Source organism: Hypanus sabinus, chromosome 20 (genome assembly GCF_030144855.1).
Source record: "Hypanus sabinus isolate sHypSab1 chromosome 20, sHypSab1.hap1, whole genome shotgun sequence".
NCBI classification, from domain to species: domain Eukaryota; kingdom Metazoa; phylum Chordata; class Chondrichthyes; order Myliobatiformes; family Dasyatidae; genus Hypanus; species Hypanus sabinus.
In genome coordinates, this window is record NC_082725.1 from 20,863,571 (window position 1) to 20,880,191 (window position 16,621).

At 38.3% G+C, this 16,621-nt stretch overlaps 1 protein-coding gene across 3 annotated transcripts in view; it reads right to left on the reverse strand.

Annotated features, from left to right (window-relative positions):
* Positions 1-5,615: 5,615 nt before the first annotated feature.
* atp2c1 (ATPase secretory pathway Ca2+ transporting 1) overlaps positions 5,616-16,621 on the reverse strand; it is a 93,998-nt gene continuing 82,992 nt past the window's right edge. For all 3 annotated transcript variants that reach the window (XM_059945203.1, XM_059945202.1, XM_059945204.1), the window contains 8 exons: positions 15,723-15,773; positions 14,595-14,761; positions 13,055-13,123; positions 10,352-10,468; positions 9,390-9,537; positions 9,043-9,138; positions 8,216-8,357; positions 5,616-6,666 (listed from right to left, as the gene is read on the reverse strand). In XM_059945203.1, the coding sequence (XP_059801186.1) occupies positions 6,548-6,666; positions 8,216-8,357; positions 9,043-9,138; positions 9,390-9,537; positions 10,352-10,468; positions 13,055-13,123; positions 14,595-14,761; positions 15,723-15,773 (909 nt within the window). In that variant the 3' untranslated portion in view covers positions 5,616-6,547. The remainder of the gene's footprint in view (positions 6,667-8,215; positions 8,358-9,042; positions 9,139-9,389; positions 9,538-10,351; positions 10,469-13,054; positions 13,124-14,594; positions 14,762-15,722; positions 15,774-16,621) is intronic.

The following is a 16,621-nucleotide window of genomic DNA, read 5'->3' on the forward strand; positions in this document are numbered from 1 at the left end:
TTATAAAGCTTATATTCCAAATGTAGAAGATCAAAGGCTGACCTAATTGTCAGGTGAGTTTGATAGGGAAAAGATACTCAGTAAATTTCTTGAACAATTGCAGTAAGTCTCACTCTATACAAAATTGAACTATTACTCATTTTTTTTATTTATGGCAAATCCAGTTCAAATAATTTTCAAAGATAAGCCAATATACTTGTTTCTTCAAAATCATAAGTTCCCCCCAAGATCAATACAAGTACATTTGTGCAATCATCAAGGCATCCTCATTGCTCTCCACATGAAACTTCAACCCTGCCACTTTGCCCCTGAAACCCTCATCCATATCCTTCCTTCCTCTAAACTTCTGGATATCCTTCCATCTCGTTCCAACTTACAAAACAATTAGAGTAAAAGTCTGCATGCACAAAAATTATGAAAGAAAGTAGAAGCTGATGGCCAAGCTGCATCTACAGGGAGAGAAAAGACAACAGTGATTAACTTCTCTAAATCTGATGCATTTACAAGATACCATTTTTACTTAAAAATACAAATTTGAGGTAATCTAAAATTATTTTGCTCATGCTCAGGGTTTCTTCCAAAGAGTACTGTATCAGGTGATCTACAATATATTTACTTCTGTTCTAACATTGCCTCCGTTTAAACATGATTTTTAAAATCTTTTCCATTTATTTCTCCCTGTCACTTCTTACCTTGAAGTGGCACTAGTCCTATAATCCACTATTAAATATGTCCCCGCCTAACTGTGATCTCATCAACATGACCCAAATTCCACTTCTCCCTCCCTTTTTTCTCAGAACCTGACTATAGAAACATTCAGTATGATCATGGCTGTTCATCCAACTCAGAACCCTGTACCTGCTTTCTCTCCATACCCCCTGATCCCTTTAGCCACAAGGGCCATATCTAACTTCCTCTTATGCGTAACTTTGCTTGATATTATTTCTGCACATTGTGATTTCTCATTCTTTTAAATGTTATTTTGTTACTCTATTATATATATATAAAACCCCAAAAGTAATATGATAAAGTCGAATTTGAGGAGATATATCGGAATCGGAAGTGGAAAACTCCATCCCCTTCTCTCAAATCCTCCATCTCATCAGCTCTCAGGGTGAGGCTTTTCATTCTAGAACGAAGATGTCCTTTTTCAAAGAAAGGGGCTTCCCTTCCTCCACCAACGCTGCCCTCAACTGCATCTCTTCAATTTCATGCACATCTGTTCTTACCCCATCCTCCTACCTTGCTACCAGAGATAGGGTTCCTCTTGTCCTCACTTACCACTCCACCGGTCTCCGTGTCCAGCACATAATTCTCCGAAACTTCTGCCACCTCCAACTGGATTCCACCACCAAGCACATCTTTTCCTCTGCCCCTACTTTCTGCTTTACGCAGGGATTGCTCCCTTGTCCATTCATCCCTCCCCACTGATCTCCCTCCTGGCACTTAGACTTGCAAGTGGAACAAGCGCTACAACTGTCCCTACACTTCCTCCCTCACTACCATTCAGGGTCCTAAACAGTCCTTCCAGACGAAGCAACACTTCACCTGGTTGGTTTATATACTGTGTTCGGGGCTCCTGGTATGGCCTCTTGTATATCAGTGAGACCCGAACTAGATTGGGAGACTGCTTCGCTGAGCATCTATGCTCTGCAAGAACAAGCGGGATCTCCCAGTGGCCACCCATTTTAATTCCACTTCCCATTCCCATATGTCCCTCCATGGCCACGTCCACTGTCCGGATAAGGCCACACTTACCTTATATTCCATCTGGGTAGCCTCCAAACTGATGGCATGAATATCCATTTCTCAAAGTTCCAGTAAAGCCTCCACCCATCCTTTCACCATTTCCCATCACCTTATCTCTCCTTCATGTTATTTCCTTGCTCGCCCATCGCCTCCCTTTAGTGCTCCATCCTCCTTCTTTCTTCCATGGCCTTGTGTCTCTTTCACCAATCAATTTACTAACTCTTTGCTTCATCCCTCCCCACCGTTTCACCTAACCCCTGGCTTTCTCTCCCCCTTCCCCCCCATCTTTCAAATCTACATCTCAACTGTTCTTTCCCCCAGTCCTGCTGAAGGGTTTTGGCCAAAATGCCAACTGTACTTTTTTCCATAGATGCTGCCTGGCCTGCCGAGTTCCTCCAGCATTTTGTGTGTTGATAGAGTAAAAGTAGTTCAACAGTAAATAGTATATTATTAATCAACCTTCTCAAAGGATAATAATCCTTCATGTATCACCATCAAGAGAATCCTTTAAACACAGAGCCAAAATTAGTATCGTCTCCACCCCACTTCTTCCCCACCCAAATGTTAATTTTCTAGGTATGGACTATACTGGAAATGCCAGTATTTATTGTCCATTCCTCAGTGTTCACTGATGTGCCATCTTTTGGAACTGCTGCAATCCCAGGGTGGTATGGTGCAGAAAGTTCCAGGATTCAGACTCAGCAATAATTAAATAATAGCAAGACAGCAATTCCAAGTCAGAGTGCTATGTGATGGAAACATATGATCGGTAGTGTTCCAATATATTCACTTCCTTTGCCCTTGGTGGCTTAAATTAAAGATTTGGAAAGTGCTGTTGGAGTAGCCCATGTGAGCAACTGCGGCGTATTTTGTTAACTGTAAATAAAATAGTAAATGTACCAGTAGTAGAGGGTTGCTAATTAAAGCAAGTTACTTTCTTCTGGTGCTACTGGGGTTCTTGTATGTAAGAGCCTCCCGTCTTACATCAATCTCAATTGTGCCATATAGATTTTATTTACTTATTTAGAATATAGCACTGTATCTTCTGATGCAGTGAGCCCGCACTGTCCATTTGCACCAACGTGACCATTTAACCTACTTACCCATACGTCTTTGGAATGTGGGAGGAAATTGGTGCATCTGGAGGTAATTCACATGATCACAGGGGCAACGTACGAATTCCTTATGGATAGCTGTGAAACTGAACCTGAGTCACTGGTGCTGCAATAGTGTTACGCTACCATGGTGGTAAAGCTTTTGGATGTCACTGTTACACCATAATATAGCCAGAATCTGAACCGCTCTTGTACTTGGAACATAGACCAATACAGCAGAGGGACATGCCCTTCGCCCTACAATGTTGTACCCAACAAATTCAATTAGTAATTAAATGACCAACTAGTCTCTTTTGCCTACACAATGTCCATAGCCAAAGTATTTACCTGCTAGTCCAACTGAGGTTCTGATTGCTGGTAACATCCTGGACATTGATAGTTGGGTACTTGGCAATGATGATGCCATTGAATATCACAGGTAGATTTTAGTCTGTCTTGCTGGAGATGGGAATTGCAAGGCACTTTTCACTTCTCATCCCTTGGGTGAATGTCGTCTAGGTCTTGATGGAAGGAGACAGACTGCATTTACTGAATAGAATTACATAGTATTCAATCAGCAAATAACCCACTTCTCAGCCTATGATGAAACTGTTCAGCCTTTGGACTCTGCCCCAATAACTAGGGAACAGCTTGACTGCCCTCCAATATTCTCAACCACTTTCCTCTACACAAGATATGTCTCCATTCCCAGGAGTTGTTTCTTCTTGACACCTATTTGCTGCCATACTGTACAGTCACTCTCACCTTACCATGATGGCCAAGTTATTTAGTCTATGTTTTGACTAAGACTACGATGAGGTTTGGTGCTATATCTAACAGTCAAAACCCAAAGTGAGCATCATTGAGCAGATTAATGGTGATGCAATGCTACTTGACAGTGCGATGATGAATATGTGGTAATTGGAAGATTTATGCATCCTTTTCCTTCCATTCACTTTGTCAGAAGTATGCCAGTTTTGTGACTGTACTGGAATAGTTTGGCTGGAGATATAGCTGGTTCATAGGCCCTTAGATTTGTTGAAAGCCACAGAAGTGTTGTTGGCCCCATATCCTGTACACTCAGCTGTTTCTTTATAACACAATTGAATTGGCCGAAGATTGCCTTCTGTGATGGTGAGGATATCAGAAGATTTCATTTAACCTTGTGACATGGTGTCATGACAATAATCTTACCCTCAATGTCAGCAAAATAAAAGAGCTGGGCATTAATTTCAGGAACAGGAGTGGTGTACATTTTCCTGTTTACATCCGTAACGCTGCGGTCGAGGGGTTTGAGCGCTTCAAGTCCTTGTCCAATCATGCTGACACCACAGCAAAAAAGCTGACTATTTTCTCAGGAGACTTTAGAAATTTGGCACGTCTCTTTGACCCTCATTAACTTTTAGTTGATGTACCTTAAAAATCATCCTACCCAGATGCATCACAATTTGGTATGGCAACTGCTCTGTGCATGACAGCAAGAAACAGTGTGGTTTTGGCTCAGCGCATCATGGAAACTAGCCTGCCCTCATGGACTCTGTTCTGTCTACACTTCTCACTGCCTCAGTTAAGCAGTCAGTATAATCAAAAACCCCACCCACCCCAGAGATTCTCTCTTCTTCCCCCTCACATCAAGATACAAACACCTGAAAACATGTACCACCAGGCAAAGCACATTCTGCTACTGTAAGACTATTGAATGGTTCCTTACTACTATAGCATGGACTCTTGACCTCCTAATTTAAGATATGAACTTGCACCTTATTGACTACCTGAACTGCACTTTATCCTTACTGTAACACTTTATTCTGCAGTACATTATTTTACCTTGTACTAACCTCAAAGCAATATTGTAATGAACTGATTGACATTCTATCCTTTGCAAAAGTCTTGGACTATCTAATGCATCTATGCCTCTCAGTTTTATATACAATTAGGTCTCCCCTCACCCTCTGATGCTCCGGGAAAACAATCCAACTTGTCTAACCTCTGCTTCAATGCAGGTAACAGCCCCTTGTGCACCCTTGCTGTAATGCAGCACCTGCACACAATGCTCCAAACCTGCAGCTCCCCCCCCCCCCACCTTTTTATATCGACATCCTACGGATATGCGATACTCCTTTACCACCCTATCTGCTGGTGTTGCCACTTTCAGGCTGTTATGGATTGGCACCCCCAGATCCTTCTGTACATCAATACTCCTAAGGATTTATTGTATACCTTCCTCTTAAATTTGATCTCCCAAAGTCCAATGCCTTGCACTTGTCTCGATTAAACTCGATCTGCCGTTACTCTGCCCACATTTCCAACTGGTCTCTATCCTGCCGAAGCCTTTGACAATCTTCCTCATTATCCACAGCTCTAAGTTTTGTGTTGTCTGCAAACTTACTAATTGACCCATCTATGTTTTTGTCCAAATCGTTTATATGCCCCACAAACAGCAACCCAGCTCTAATCACTATAGAACACCACCAGTCACTAAACTCAATTTAAAGTAACACCCTGCCACCAAGTCTTCTGTGGCCAAACCCATTTTGAATCCCACTGATCAGCCTTCCACATGGGACCTCATCAAAAGCTTTACTAAAGACCATGCATACAATATACGCTGCCTAGCCTCATTAATTATGTTCTTGTTAATGTGTAGTGCTAACTCAATTTAGCAAACACGCAGAGGAGAAACTACTGTGATTTAATGTTAACCGTGTTTCTACATCTGTTGACGTCAGGCTTTTGCTGCTGGATGGTTTTAAAATATGCCAGGAAAACAAGTCTTACAAAGATCATTTAATTACAAACTGTATTTTTCCAATACTGTACATTTCCATCACAGATGTAGCCTTAAAAATGGCATCCTTCACCCCAAATACACGAAGAAAAATTTACTACCTACATTTCCCAGCATCATTGCAATTGCCATGTCTTAGAATATCATTACAGTGCACACAATCAATGCATTCAATTACTAAAAATAGGATACATAAATAAAAACAAAAATGCAGGCCAGTATTATTTTACAGACTATCATTTCTGATCATAGATGCTCGAGCATAAGCTAACTTCATTCAACACTGAACTGTACACATTTGCATTTTGTCTGTTAAAATACATATATACACTTGTGATACAGCCTCTACGTTTCAGATCATGGTTTCCATAGTGGTCAAAACCTCCAACATTTATAAAACACAAAGACGAAAGCACATCAGCTAGTTGTCAACATTATTTTATATTAGGAAAATAAAATGGCTGCAGACATTTCACTTTTTGTGGCTTAAGTTTCAGAATAAATGGAATGCCAAATGCATATAAACACCTAATTTATGCCACTGAAATCCACATCACCATATATAAAATAAGATACTATTTATTGATAAATAATATGATTGAATTAGGAAAAAGGTTTTCATTCTATCCAGTGTACTTCAAATTTTACACCACATCCTTGAGTGAGTCTTTCTTATACAGAAAGCAAAATGTTATGTACGTTTTAAGCAGCAAATCACACTGCAGGGAAAAATTTTTGCATCTTGTTTGCACTGTGCTATCCCAACAGATGAAAATTGAGAGATACTTCATAGTCCTTAATTTGAACATATTTTCTCAGTCCTTTTAAGCTATGAGTGCTACTAAATGTCAATCTTCACAATCCCATGTATAGGTATCTCATAAACAGCTTGTTAAATTCTATGATACAATATGCGTCATACATCTAAAAAGGATTTACTTCGTTTTGGATTTTTCTCTTTTCGTCGCTCCACAGTCTTGATAATTTCAGACACTATGCAAACTGAGGAAGTAAGTCCCACCAGGAAAAGGAGATCTAAAAAGAGAACAGTAGTAGCATTGTGAAATTATGTCACAATAGAGTTATGAATAAGGTGAATGGTCAGTCTTTTTCCCAAGGTAGTGGAGTCTAAAACTAGAGAGCATAGGTTTAAGATGAGAGCGGAAAAGTATAAAAGGAACCTCGAAGTGGATGTTTCTGTCCCACACACGGTGAGTGTGTGGAATGAGTTGCTGGAGGGAGTGGTAGGAAAGCTTGGATTAGAAAGGTTAAGAGAAATATGGGCCAAATGCTGGCAAAAAGGACTCACTCAGGTAAGCACCTTGGTCAAAATGAACAAGTTGGGCCAAAGGGTCTTTTTCAATGCTCTGTAACATTCTACATTCTTACAAAGTGTTTCACCAAAAAAAAAATGCACAAATAATTAGTGGAAAAACGACAAAAGAACTACAAAAAAGATAATAGCGCAGGTATGTGAATAGGAAAAGGGATATATGTCAAAAAGAGGCAAATGTGAATAGCTTAGATGGGTACTTTGGTTAGCATGGACATTGTACCGAAGGGCCAGTTTCCATATTGTATTGCTCTATGACTAAAAATCACTTGAGACAAAATATAACAAACAGGAATCCATCAAGACTAGCTGGAAATCATAACACTTGACAGTTGACAGTCGCACTTTCAAAAGGATGGTTTAAAAGTGTGAACTTGAAACCTAGCCTTAGCCTTCTCTCACTGTACCAGGGATTGAAGACCATGATTACATGGAGCGGTTCTTAATAATTTTCATAAAATAAATGAGACATCTGTAATGAGTAACAGGTTCTGTAACTAGCAGACACAAGTTTAAGATGGTTTCAGAAAATCTATCTTAAAAAGCAGCATGTTGATATTATTTGTGAAACACATCCTGTTTTGGTTCTATAAGCAAATTCAATTAACGGTTTCAAAAGAGAATCCAAACAATTAAAAAAATAAGTCTTACAAATATAGAAGGGAAGAGCACAAACAAGGAGATAAGCATATTGGTTAGTTGGTTACTTAATTGTGACAGTGTACCACACTCAGTTCTGGTAAACATACTGCGAACTGGATGAGACGGCACAAGAGAGGGTGCTGATGAGATCTACAGAGATTTTGCCAGAATTGATCATTTTAGAATAGAAAGGCCTAAGGAGAGATTGAAGTCAATAAAGTTTAAGGAATCTAAATGATACAGATAAATACAACTACTTACAAAGAAGTAGATTTAAAGTAATTCATAGAATAGGGAGAATTGAAGATGGTGAGAGTTCAGAGATGGTTGCAACTTTAACAGCCCTTATCACTTTTTGAAATGAACAAACTCTTATGCATACATCTGGTGGCACTAACAGTATTTAATCTTACTAGTCATATTATAATATGCAAATTACACTTCAGCTGTTAATGGAGTAAGATTTATAATATCAAATTAAATGAATTTAGATGATAATAAATCCTAACAAGTCTACCAAATACTCAAAATGTTTAACTGTCAGCACATTAAAAATAACAAACTCCCTGCTGTAAAGAGGTATTTTGAAATCAGAAGCGAAGGTCTCACCTAGTATACTGAGGCTTTCAGTCTGGAAAACCTTCTGCAGTGGAGGGAAGTAAATTACCAGCAGCTGTCCCATGATGGACCCAAGAACAGCATAACAGAAAGTTCGATTACTGCATAACCCAATCTCAAAAACAGATTTTGTCTGGGGATGAAGAAATAAGAAAAAAAAAACACTCAGGCATGAACACAAGGCACCTTTTGAATTAACCATGCAGTATTGTTTGGTATTATCGTCTTTGTTGATAACTTTACCTCTTAACACATGCTGGGGAATATTTCTGTCATTTGGGTAACATAGACCTGGACAGATTTACTAAGGGGAGAGATCTGTCCTATAGAGAACTTTGCCCTATATTTCATAAAACTGAATTTGGTGCATACTATTCACGCCACAGGAGTAACAGGCACTGAAAATCAAACCAACCTGCCTTGGCAGTCAATGGTATTACCATTGCCAAGTTCATGATCCTAGTGGTGGGTCATACATTTGCTAGAGTACATGGAACACTTCCACCTTGCGGTTCCCTGCCAAGACTCTTGCAAGTTAGATTTTAAAATAAGCACCATTTCTTCTATATTTCTTGGACCTAAAATGTAGAACTGCATACTGCCAGCCTCGTTACAGAACCCTCACCACCTACAAGAGCAATAAGTGCTGGCCAACAATGCCCATATCCAAAAAAATAAATAAAAATTTTAAGATTAATTACTTTAAGATTGAGGGCAGTTAAACAATACAAAGAATAATATTTCTTTGGTGCCTAAGAATCTGAAGCACATAAATACACCTTGACTTCAATACAAATTCCAAGATTTTCATACTCTACCTGCGACCTGGAACTCCATGCATTGAACATGTCAAAGAAAACAAAGCAGGTAAAGGTCATTGTTGTGTCTCGGGGAGTTATTACATTATCCTGTAACTGAGAAATATAGATAATAAATTCAGAACTCAGTATGAGCACATCATTCGATACTTAATTCAAAACCTTAAAAGTAATCACACAGTGGATTGATCACATTTTCAAATATTGATTTTTTTAAAATTGTAATTGAAAATTAGTTTAAGCAAAGAGTGCCAATGAACTATTTTTATGTATTCTGTAGTTGATGTAAAGAAGATCATTTAATTTAGAGGGGAAAATATCATCAAAATTGTTAAGCAGGTTCTTACCTCTCGCCAGAAAACAAACAACGTCCCGGAGACAATAATTAGTGACGAAACCAGAATTTTAAAAATCAGGCTTCTGGTCAGAATGCTGTCTTTTACATTTCTGGGTGGCTGCCTGATGACGTCTTTATCGACAGGTTCTACTCCCAGGCTACCCACAGAGATCAAAATAAACATAATTAAGAATTTGATTGTAACAAGTTTACAAGTTGAAGTCTGAAGAATTTAGAGTATACTGGTACAGTATCCACAGAATGTTAGAGGAACGCAGGATTTACACCATGTGCAGAATTTCTTGTGTTTCTGGTACAATATCTATCTGTTTTTAACCTAAAAGTGGCCACATGAGCACAAACTGTTTAAGTGGAGAGCAGAGAACTGATGAGGACATCTGGATTTTTTTTTCTTAAACATTCTCAACATTACAACATCTTGATATTACTTTAAAAAACACCAAATCAATTAAAATATCCTTCTTGTTTTTGCAAAAATAAGTATTAAACATGAAAACAGCAAATTTTTTTGTTCTATTGTGGTTAAAGCAAAAATTCTGGAAACATTAAGTGGGTCAGGTCCATCTGTGGACAGTGAAACTGGGGCCAAGGAAAGCAGGTTGGAGGTCCGTGTGTGTGAGTGGATACAGGTATCAATGTTGATAGAAATAAAGAACATTAGGGCAGATTACAGATTAGAAAAAGCAGTATGCACACAAAACTTGTGATTAACTAGATACCTAACAAAAATAATTTAAAATAAATTAACACAAATTATGGAGGAGAATGTAAAAGAAGAGATATGTATAGCATAGTTTCAGGTAATCTGAATGGAGCTGGAGAAATTGTTGTTGGCTCATGTCATAAATAGCACTCCCTGCAACTCGCCATGCACAATGTCATGGGACATTCATTGTGTGGAACAAATGAAACCAGTAGAGTGCCATTTCATCAATAATCCAAATGGTTTACCTCTGTGCTGGAGGTCCATCCATAATGATGTTAATCCATAAAATCTGCATGGCATTCAGTGGATTGGGAAAGTTCATCAATGTGGCAAGAGAAATTAATGTCAAAGCAGCTATACTCCTGGAAAATAAATACGTGCATTGGATAAAAATCCCAACAAACTTATCATATTGAAAGCAATTTCAAATGACAGAACATACTGCCAATTAAAAAAGGAATTATTTATATACATGTTGCAAATTCAGTGCAGCACTTGATAAATACACTAATTGACTTTGACCAATAACTGTATTTGTTTATTAATCACAATTAGTTTCAAACAATCAAAGACTCATTATGTGGTTTCAAACAAGTTCAAGGTGTACTACTTGGATTCTAATAGTAATTGCCTCAGATAAATCTGGGCAGGGTTTGATGTGGAGAATTCCAACTCAGAGTCTTTTTATACAAGGTTCTGTCTCTAGAATTATACTGTCAGTTATCCTGTGAGGCACCATTTTATACATTTCTGCATATCTCCCAGACATAGCTTGGTTCCTTACTGCAATTTGCATGGCCAAAATTCAACCTTTCCATATATTTGTACTTGTTTTTATTTTAAACCTCAAATTAGCACCAGCACCGCCCCATAATTATTTTAACTACCAGTTCTTTGAGAATCAGGTGTCTGTTCAAGTTTTAATGATTTGTCAGACTGCCTTTAAACCCATTCCCAGAACCTCCTTATCTGCTTATTCTGAGCTCAGTCAGCTCACAGAACCATTTGAGCACAACTCTGCTTTTCCACATTGATGCTAACTAGTTATCCATCACCTAACTGTACCTCACCAGGCTTCCTTTGCTTCTTGCTGCTCACCGGTCTCTCCTTAGATATACACGATCAGCATGATCGATGGATCATACAAGTTATCAGGCAGGTCATAATGAATTCAAACATCAATAATTGGATACAGCAGATATGAAAAGATGTATTTTTAGTGAATATTAAGCTTTCTTTGAGTAACACAATTTCCATGTGTAGTTGTTCAGTAATTGTCCTTCTTGCTGCTCACCACATACTACAATGTGGTGCTAAAAGGTTTGTGAACCCTGTAGAATTTTCTCTATTTCTGCATTAATATAACCTAAAATGTGATCAGATTTTCATGTCCTAAAACTAGATAAAGAGAACCTAATTAAATAAATAACAGAAAATATTATATCTTTTCATTTATTTTTGGGAGAAATGATCCAATATTACACGTAACTGTTGGAAAAAGTGTGTGAACTTTAGCTTTCAGTAACTGGTGTGACCCCCTCATACAACAAACTTTTCTGGTAACTGTTGATCAAGTCCTGCATATCGGCTTGGAGAAATTTTAGGTTGTTCTTCCTTACAAAACTGCTTCAACTCTGGAATGTTGGTGGGTTTCCTTGCATGAACCGGTTGCTTCAAGCCCTTCCACAGCATTTCTATAGGATTGTCAGGACTTTGATTCAGCCATTCCAAACTGTGAAATTTCTTCTGCTTTAAGCATTCTTCAGTAGACTGACTTGAGTGTTTAGAGTTGTTGTCTTGCTGCATGACCCACTTTCTCTTGAGCTTCAGTTCACGGATGGACACCCTGAAATTTTCCTGTAGAATTTGCTGGTACAATTTAGAATTCATAGTTCCATCAATGATGGTCAGCAGTCCTAGTCCCGGGGCAACAAAGGAGGCACAAACCATGGCACTGCCACCACCATCTTTCACAGATGGGATGAAATTCTTATGCTAGAATGCAGTGTATGCTTTTAGCCAAACATAACACTTCTCATTTACGCCAGAAAGTTCTATTTTGGACTCATCCGACCACAGAACATTCTTCCAATAGCCTTCTGGCTTATCCATATGGTCTTTAGTTAACTTTAGAAAAGCAGCAACGTTTCTACTTGTAATCCTGCCTAGCGCACCATTGTTCAGTGTTTGCCTGGTGGTAGGCTCATGAACATTGACATTAGCCAATGCAAGAGAGGCCAGTAGCTCCTTAGATGTTACCCTGGGGTTCTTTGTGACCTCCTGGAATATTACACGCCTTGCACTTGGGGTGATTTTTGTTGGTCAACCACTCTTGGGGGAAAATAACAACAGTGCTGAATTTCCTCCATTTGTACACCATCTGCCTAACTGTGGATTGGTGGAGACTAAACTCTTTAGAAATGGATTTTGAATCCTTTTCCAGCCTGGTGAGCATCAACAGCTTCTTTTCCTCAGGTCCTCAGCAATCTCCTTTGATCGAGGCATGGCACACTTTCAAAAACTTGTGTGGTAAAAATCAGACTTTGATAGTGAAGACCCAGGTTTATGTTCTTTAAATGGGGAAGGGACTCCTACACTCACACTTGATCGTCATCCCCTTGACTCTAACTTCACCTTTAAATGAACTGATAATCCTAGAGGTTCACATACTTTTCCCAACAAATACATGTAATACTGGATCATTTTTCTCAATAAATAAATGAACAAGTATAACGTTTTTGTGTTATTTAACCGGATTCTCTTTATCTAGTTTTAGGACTTGCGTGAAGATTTGATCACATTTTAAAATCATATTTATGCAGAAAGAGAAAATTCTAAGGCGTTCATAAACTTACTGGCACTGTACACAGGGTACAAACATTCAAGAAAAAGTTTGCTGGCTTCTTGCAACTGACAAATTATAACACTTAATGACTATTTAGACTTACGTGCTAAGTTGGAATCTAACAAAGTTTTTGATATTGTTGTAAATCCCTTTACCCTCTTCAATTGCTGACCTGGAAGAGAAAGTTTTAGATTAGAAATATCTAAATATGTAGCTTTAACTGACATTTACTGTACATACCAAAACTTGCCAGTTAATCAAAAATGCTTAGTTCAAACAGAAGTTTAAAATCTGCATTTTTCTGAAGCAGTTATTTCATCAATTCAATCCTCAATTCTTACATTATGCACTCACTAAAGTTGTGTTAAAATGGGGTTCTAACTTGTATATCAATCTACAGTGCACACTCTGGTGGACAAAGGGGGAAAATGCATAAGTAACGTGGCAATATATTCTTGCAGAAAACAAAATTCCTGGTGGAACTCAAGAGGTCACGAAGCATCTGTGGAACGAAAGGATGTTCTTGGGTCTGGACCTTGAATCAGGACTAAAAATGTAGAGGCAGGATAGAATATGAAGGGAAAAGGGAAGGGGTGAGGGAGGGGCCAGTAATTCCCTCTGTTAATTTTTTTGTTCATTTGTTAGAGTTGTAAGCATGCTGACAAAACAGTCCAATCATGTATAGACATTTGTATACTTCTGCACAGCCAGCAAAACAAACCAAAAATCCATGGATTCTAACTGCAATGGTTTCCAATCAGACTCACTTGGTTCTGTTTCCCTCACTCCTTTTAAACTCACCTGGCACTCTGGAAAACTTATTATACCATTGTGGAAAGGGCTGCCAGGGGCTGAGGTATAGGCAGATACATTGGGAACATTTAAAAGAATCTTAGATAGTCTTTTATTTTTCTTTAATCTATCTGCCTTTGTGGGAGGGAAACATTAGTCAAGTCAAGTCACTTTTTATTGTCATTTCGACCATAACTGCTGGTACAGTACACAGTAAAAACAAGACATTTTTTAGGACCATGGTGCTACATGAACAATACAAAAACTACATTGAACTACGTAAACCAAGACGAAAACTACATCAGACTACAGACCAATGCAGGACTGCATAAACTACACAGAACAGTGCAGGCATTACAATAAATAATAAACAAGACAATAGGCACAGCAGAGGGCAGTAGGTTGGTAGTCCAATGGCGGCTTGGGGGAAAATCTGTTACATAAATAAACAGCTGAATGGCGGCGTCCAGGATTTCGTCCGTTTCAGTACCCCCGCCGAGTATTTTGTTAGATAGATTGTGGAGTAGGTTAAAAAGCCAGCACAACATTGTGGGCTGAAGTGCTTGTACTGTGCTATACTGTTTAATACCTTTAAAAAAAAACTTAAAGCAAATTGGGTTATTTAAATAATCCAGAAATTTATAATTCTGAAAGATGCAGGATTATTGGAGCTTTACTGTATTCACTTAATAATGAAGTGAATACAATTTGAATTAATTTTTGTATATTTATTTATCAAGGTCATTAATTCTAACAAGAATACTTAGCAGTTTAACTGATAGAACACGAATTAACTCATGCAGCACAGAACTGCATTTAGATTACACAGAAAGATAGCATGCACAACTCACATTATTGTCTTAAAATCGTCATCTACAAGGATCATGTCAGCTGCTTCCTTGCAGACATCGGTCCCTGTCTGCCCCATAGCAACACCAATATCAGAAGCTTTCAAAGCAACAGCATCATTCACTCCATCCCCTGTCATTGCCACCACAGCACCATTGTTCTGAAGAGACTGGAATTTGAAAAAAAAAGGAAATAAAAGTGACATTTTCCCCCATGAAGAAAGCATTGCCCTTACTACAGCAACTACCCTTCAAAAATATTTCATTAGCTGTTAAATGCTTTGGGATAACCCAAGGACATAAAGTGTTAAAAAAATGTACATCTTTCATTTATTTGGATGCCAATGAACCGCTTTTTGTAAGATATGTATATGTAGATTGTGATATTTAAAAGTTAATCATAGCATAAAAGACAATACTGTTAATGGGGGGGCACTGAGCTTTTAGTTTGGGATGTTCTGTTGCAGTTGTACAAGATGTTGGTGAGGCCACACTTGGAATATTAAGTTCAGTTTTGGTTAGCCTGCTGTAAGAAAGGTAGCATTAATCTGGAAAGAATAAAAGAAAGATTTTAAGGATATTGCCAGGACTAAAGGGGCTAAATTAAAGAGATTGTGCAGGTTCAGATTTTATTCTGTGGAGTCTCAAGACTACGGGGTGATTTTATACAGTGCATAATATGAAGACTCAAAGGTCTCAATCTGAAATAATTAATGCTCAGATATCAAAACAATGAATACTGTGTCATAACTTCAAATACTATTGACTTGTTCACAATTATCCTCCAACTTCAATTTAAGTGAAAAATTCAAATTACAAAAAACGTGCAAAGCAGAAAAGGGATCTCAAACAGCACATGAACTGAACAAACAATGAAGAGTTTGCAATTCTCTTTTTTTAAAAAAGGTCTAAGAATTCTAGCATATGCCCATTCCATATACTGGAATGCTATTGAGAATAGTAACTGCTTGGTTAAATGAACAATACAAGACACTTAATGAAGCAAACTCAATTCAGAATGTTTGAGCTTCCTTTATAAACCAACAACAGACAACAAAGAGAAAGCCTTGATCCCAAAGGGGAAGAAAGTAGCTACTTTCACAACTACCATTTTCTGTTCATGATAGTTACCTTTATAATCTTAAGCTTGTGCTTGGGGCTGGATCTGTAAAATATTGCTACCTGTGGAAAAAAAAAATCAAACCTGTAACAATGAAAAATTTAAAATGAACTCTGGCACATCCAAGATCACATAAGCAAGGAAGATTGTCACTTCCCAACATACTAAAAGTGATTTTTTTTTCTATATTCTTGCTACAAAATAAAAAAATCTATACCAAACTACTTTCCATAAAATCAATAGTAAGCTAAAATTTTCCACTCAATGAATTTCACCCCCTGGAACTCCAATGGATACATTTGAATATATATGTAGAGATACCGAGTGCAGATGCTGGAATCTCAAACAGCAATTTGCAGAATAAACTCAGTAGGTTGAACAACATCTCTTGGTGTGGAGAGGAGGTTGTGGTGTGTGTGGGGCAGTGAGTTTGCTAAGAACTGTCGACAGTTTTGAGTCAAAATCCTGTACCAGGTATGAGTGGCAAGGAGAGAAAGGAGTCTGTGGTGATTGGTGCACAGCAGATTGCAGAGGCTCCTATCTGCATGCTAATTCTCATTGCCAACCAACTTGTCCATTCTCAGTGATTCCCATTGCCAAGGTGAGGCCCAATGCAAGCTAAAAGAACATTACTTCATTTGCCACCAGGCAATCTACAACTTAATTATATGAACAATAAATTATTCAATTTCTAGTTACCCTTACCTCCAATATGGTTTCCCATGTCCCATCCAATTCTCCTCTAGTTTCTCTATTTTTGTACCCCATCCCATCTCCAGGTACCCAATTTTTATTCCCCCTCCTCTTCATGGTTCAATCTGCCAGCTACCCACTCACTATAGGAGTGGGTGGTATGAACTACCTATTCACTCACCAACTTGCTCTCCCCCATCTGGTTCTGGTTGCATCA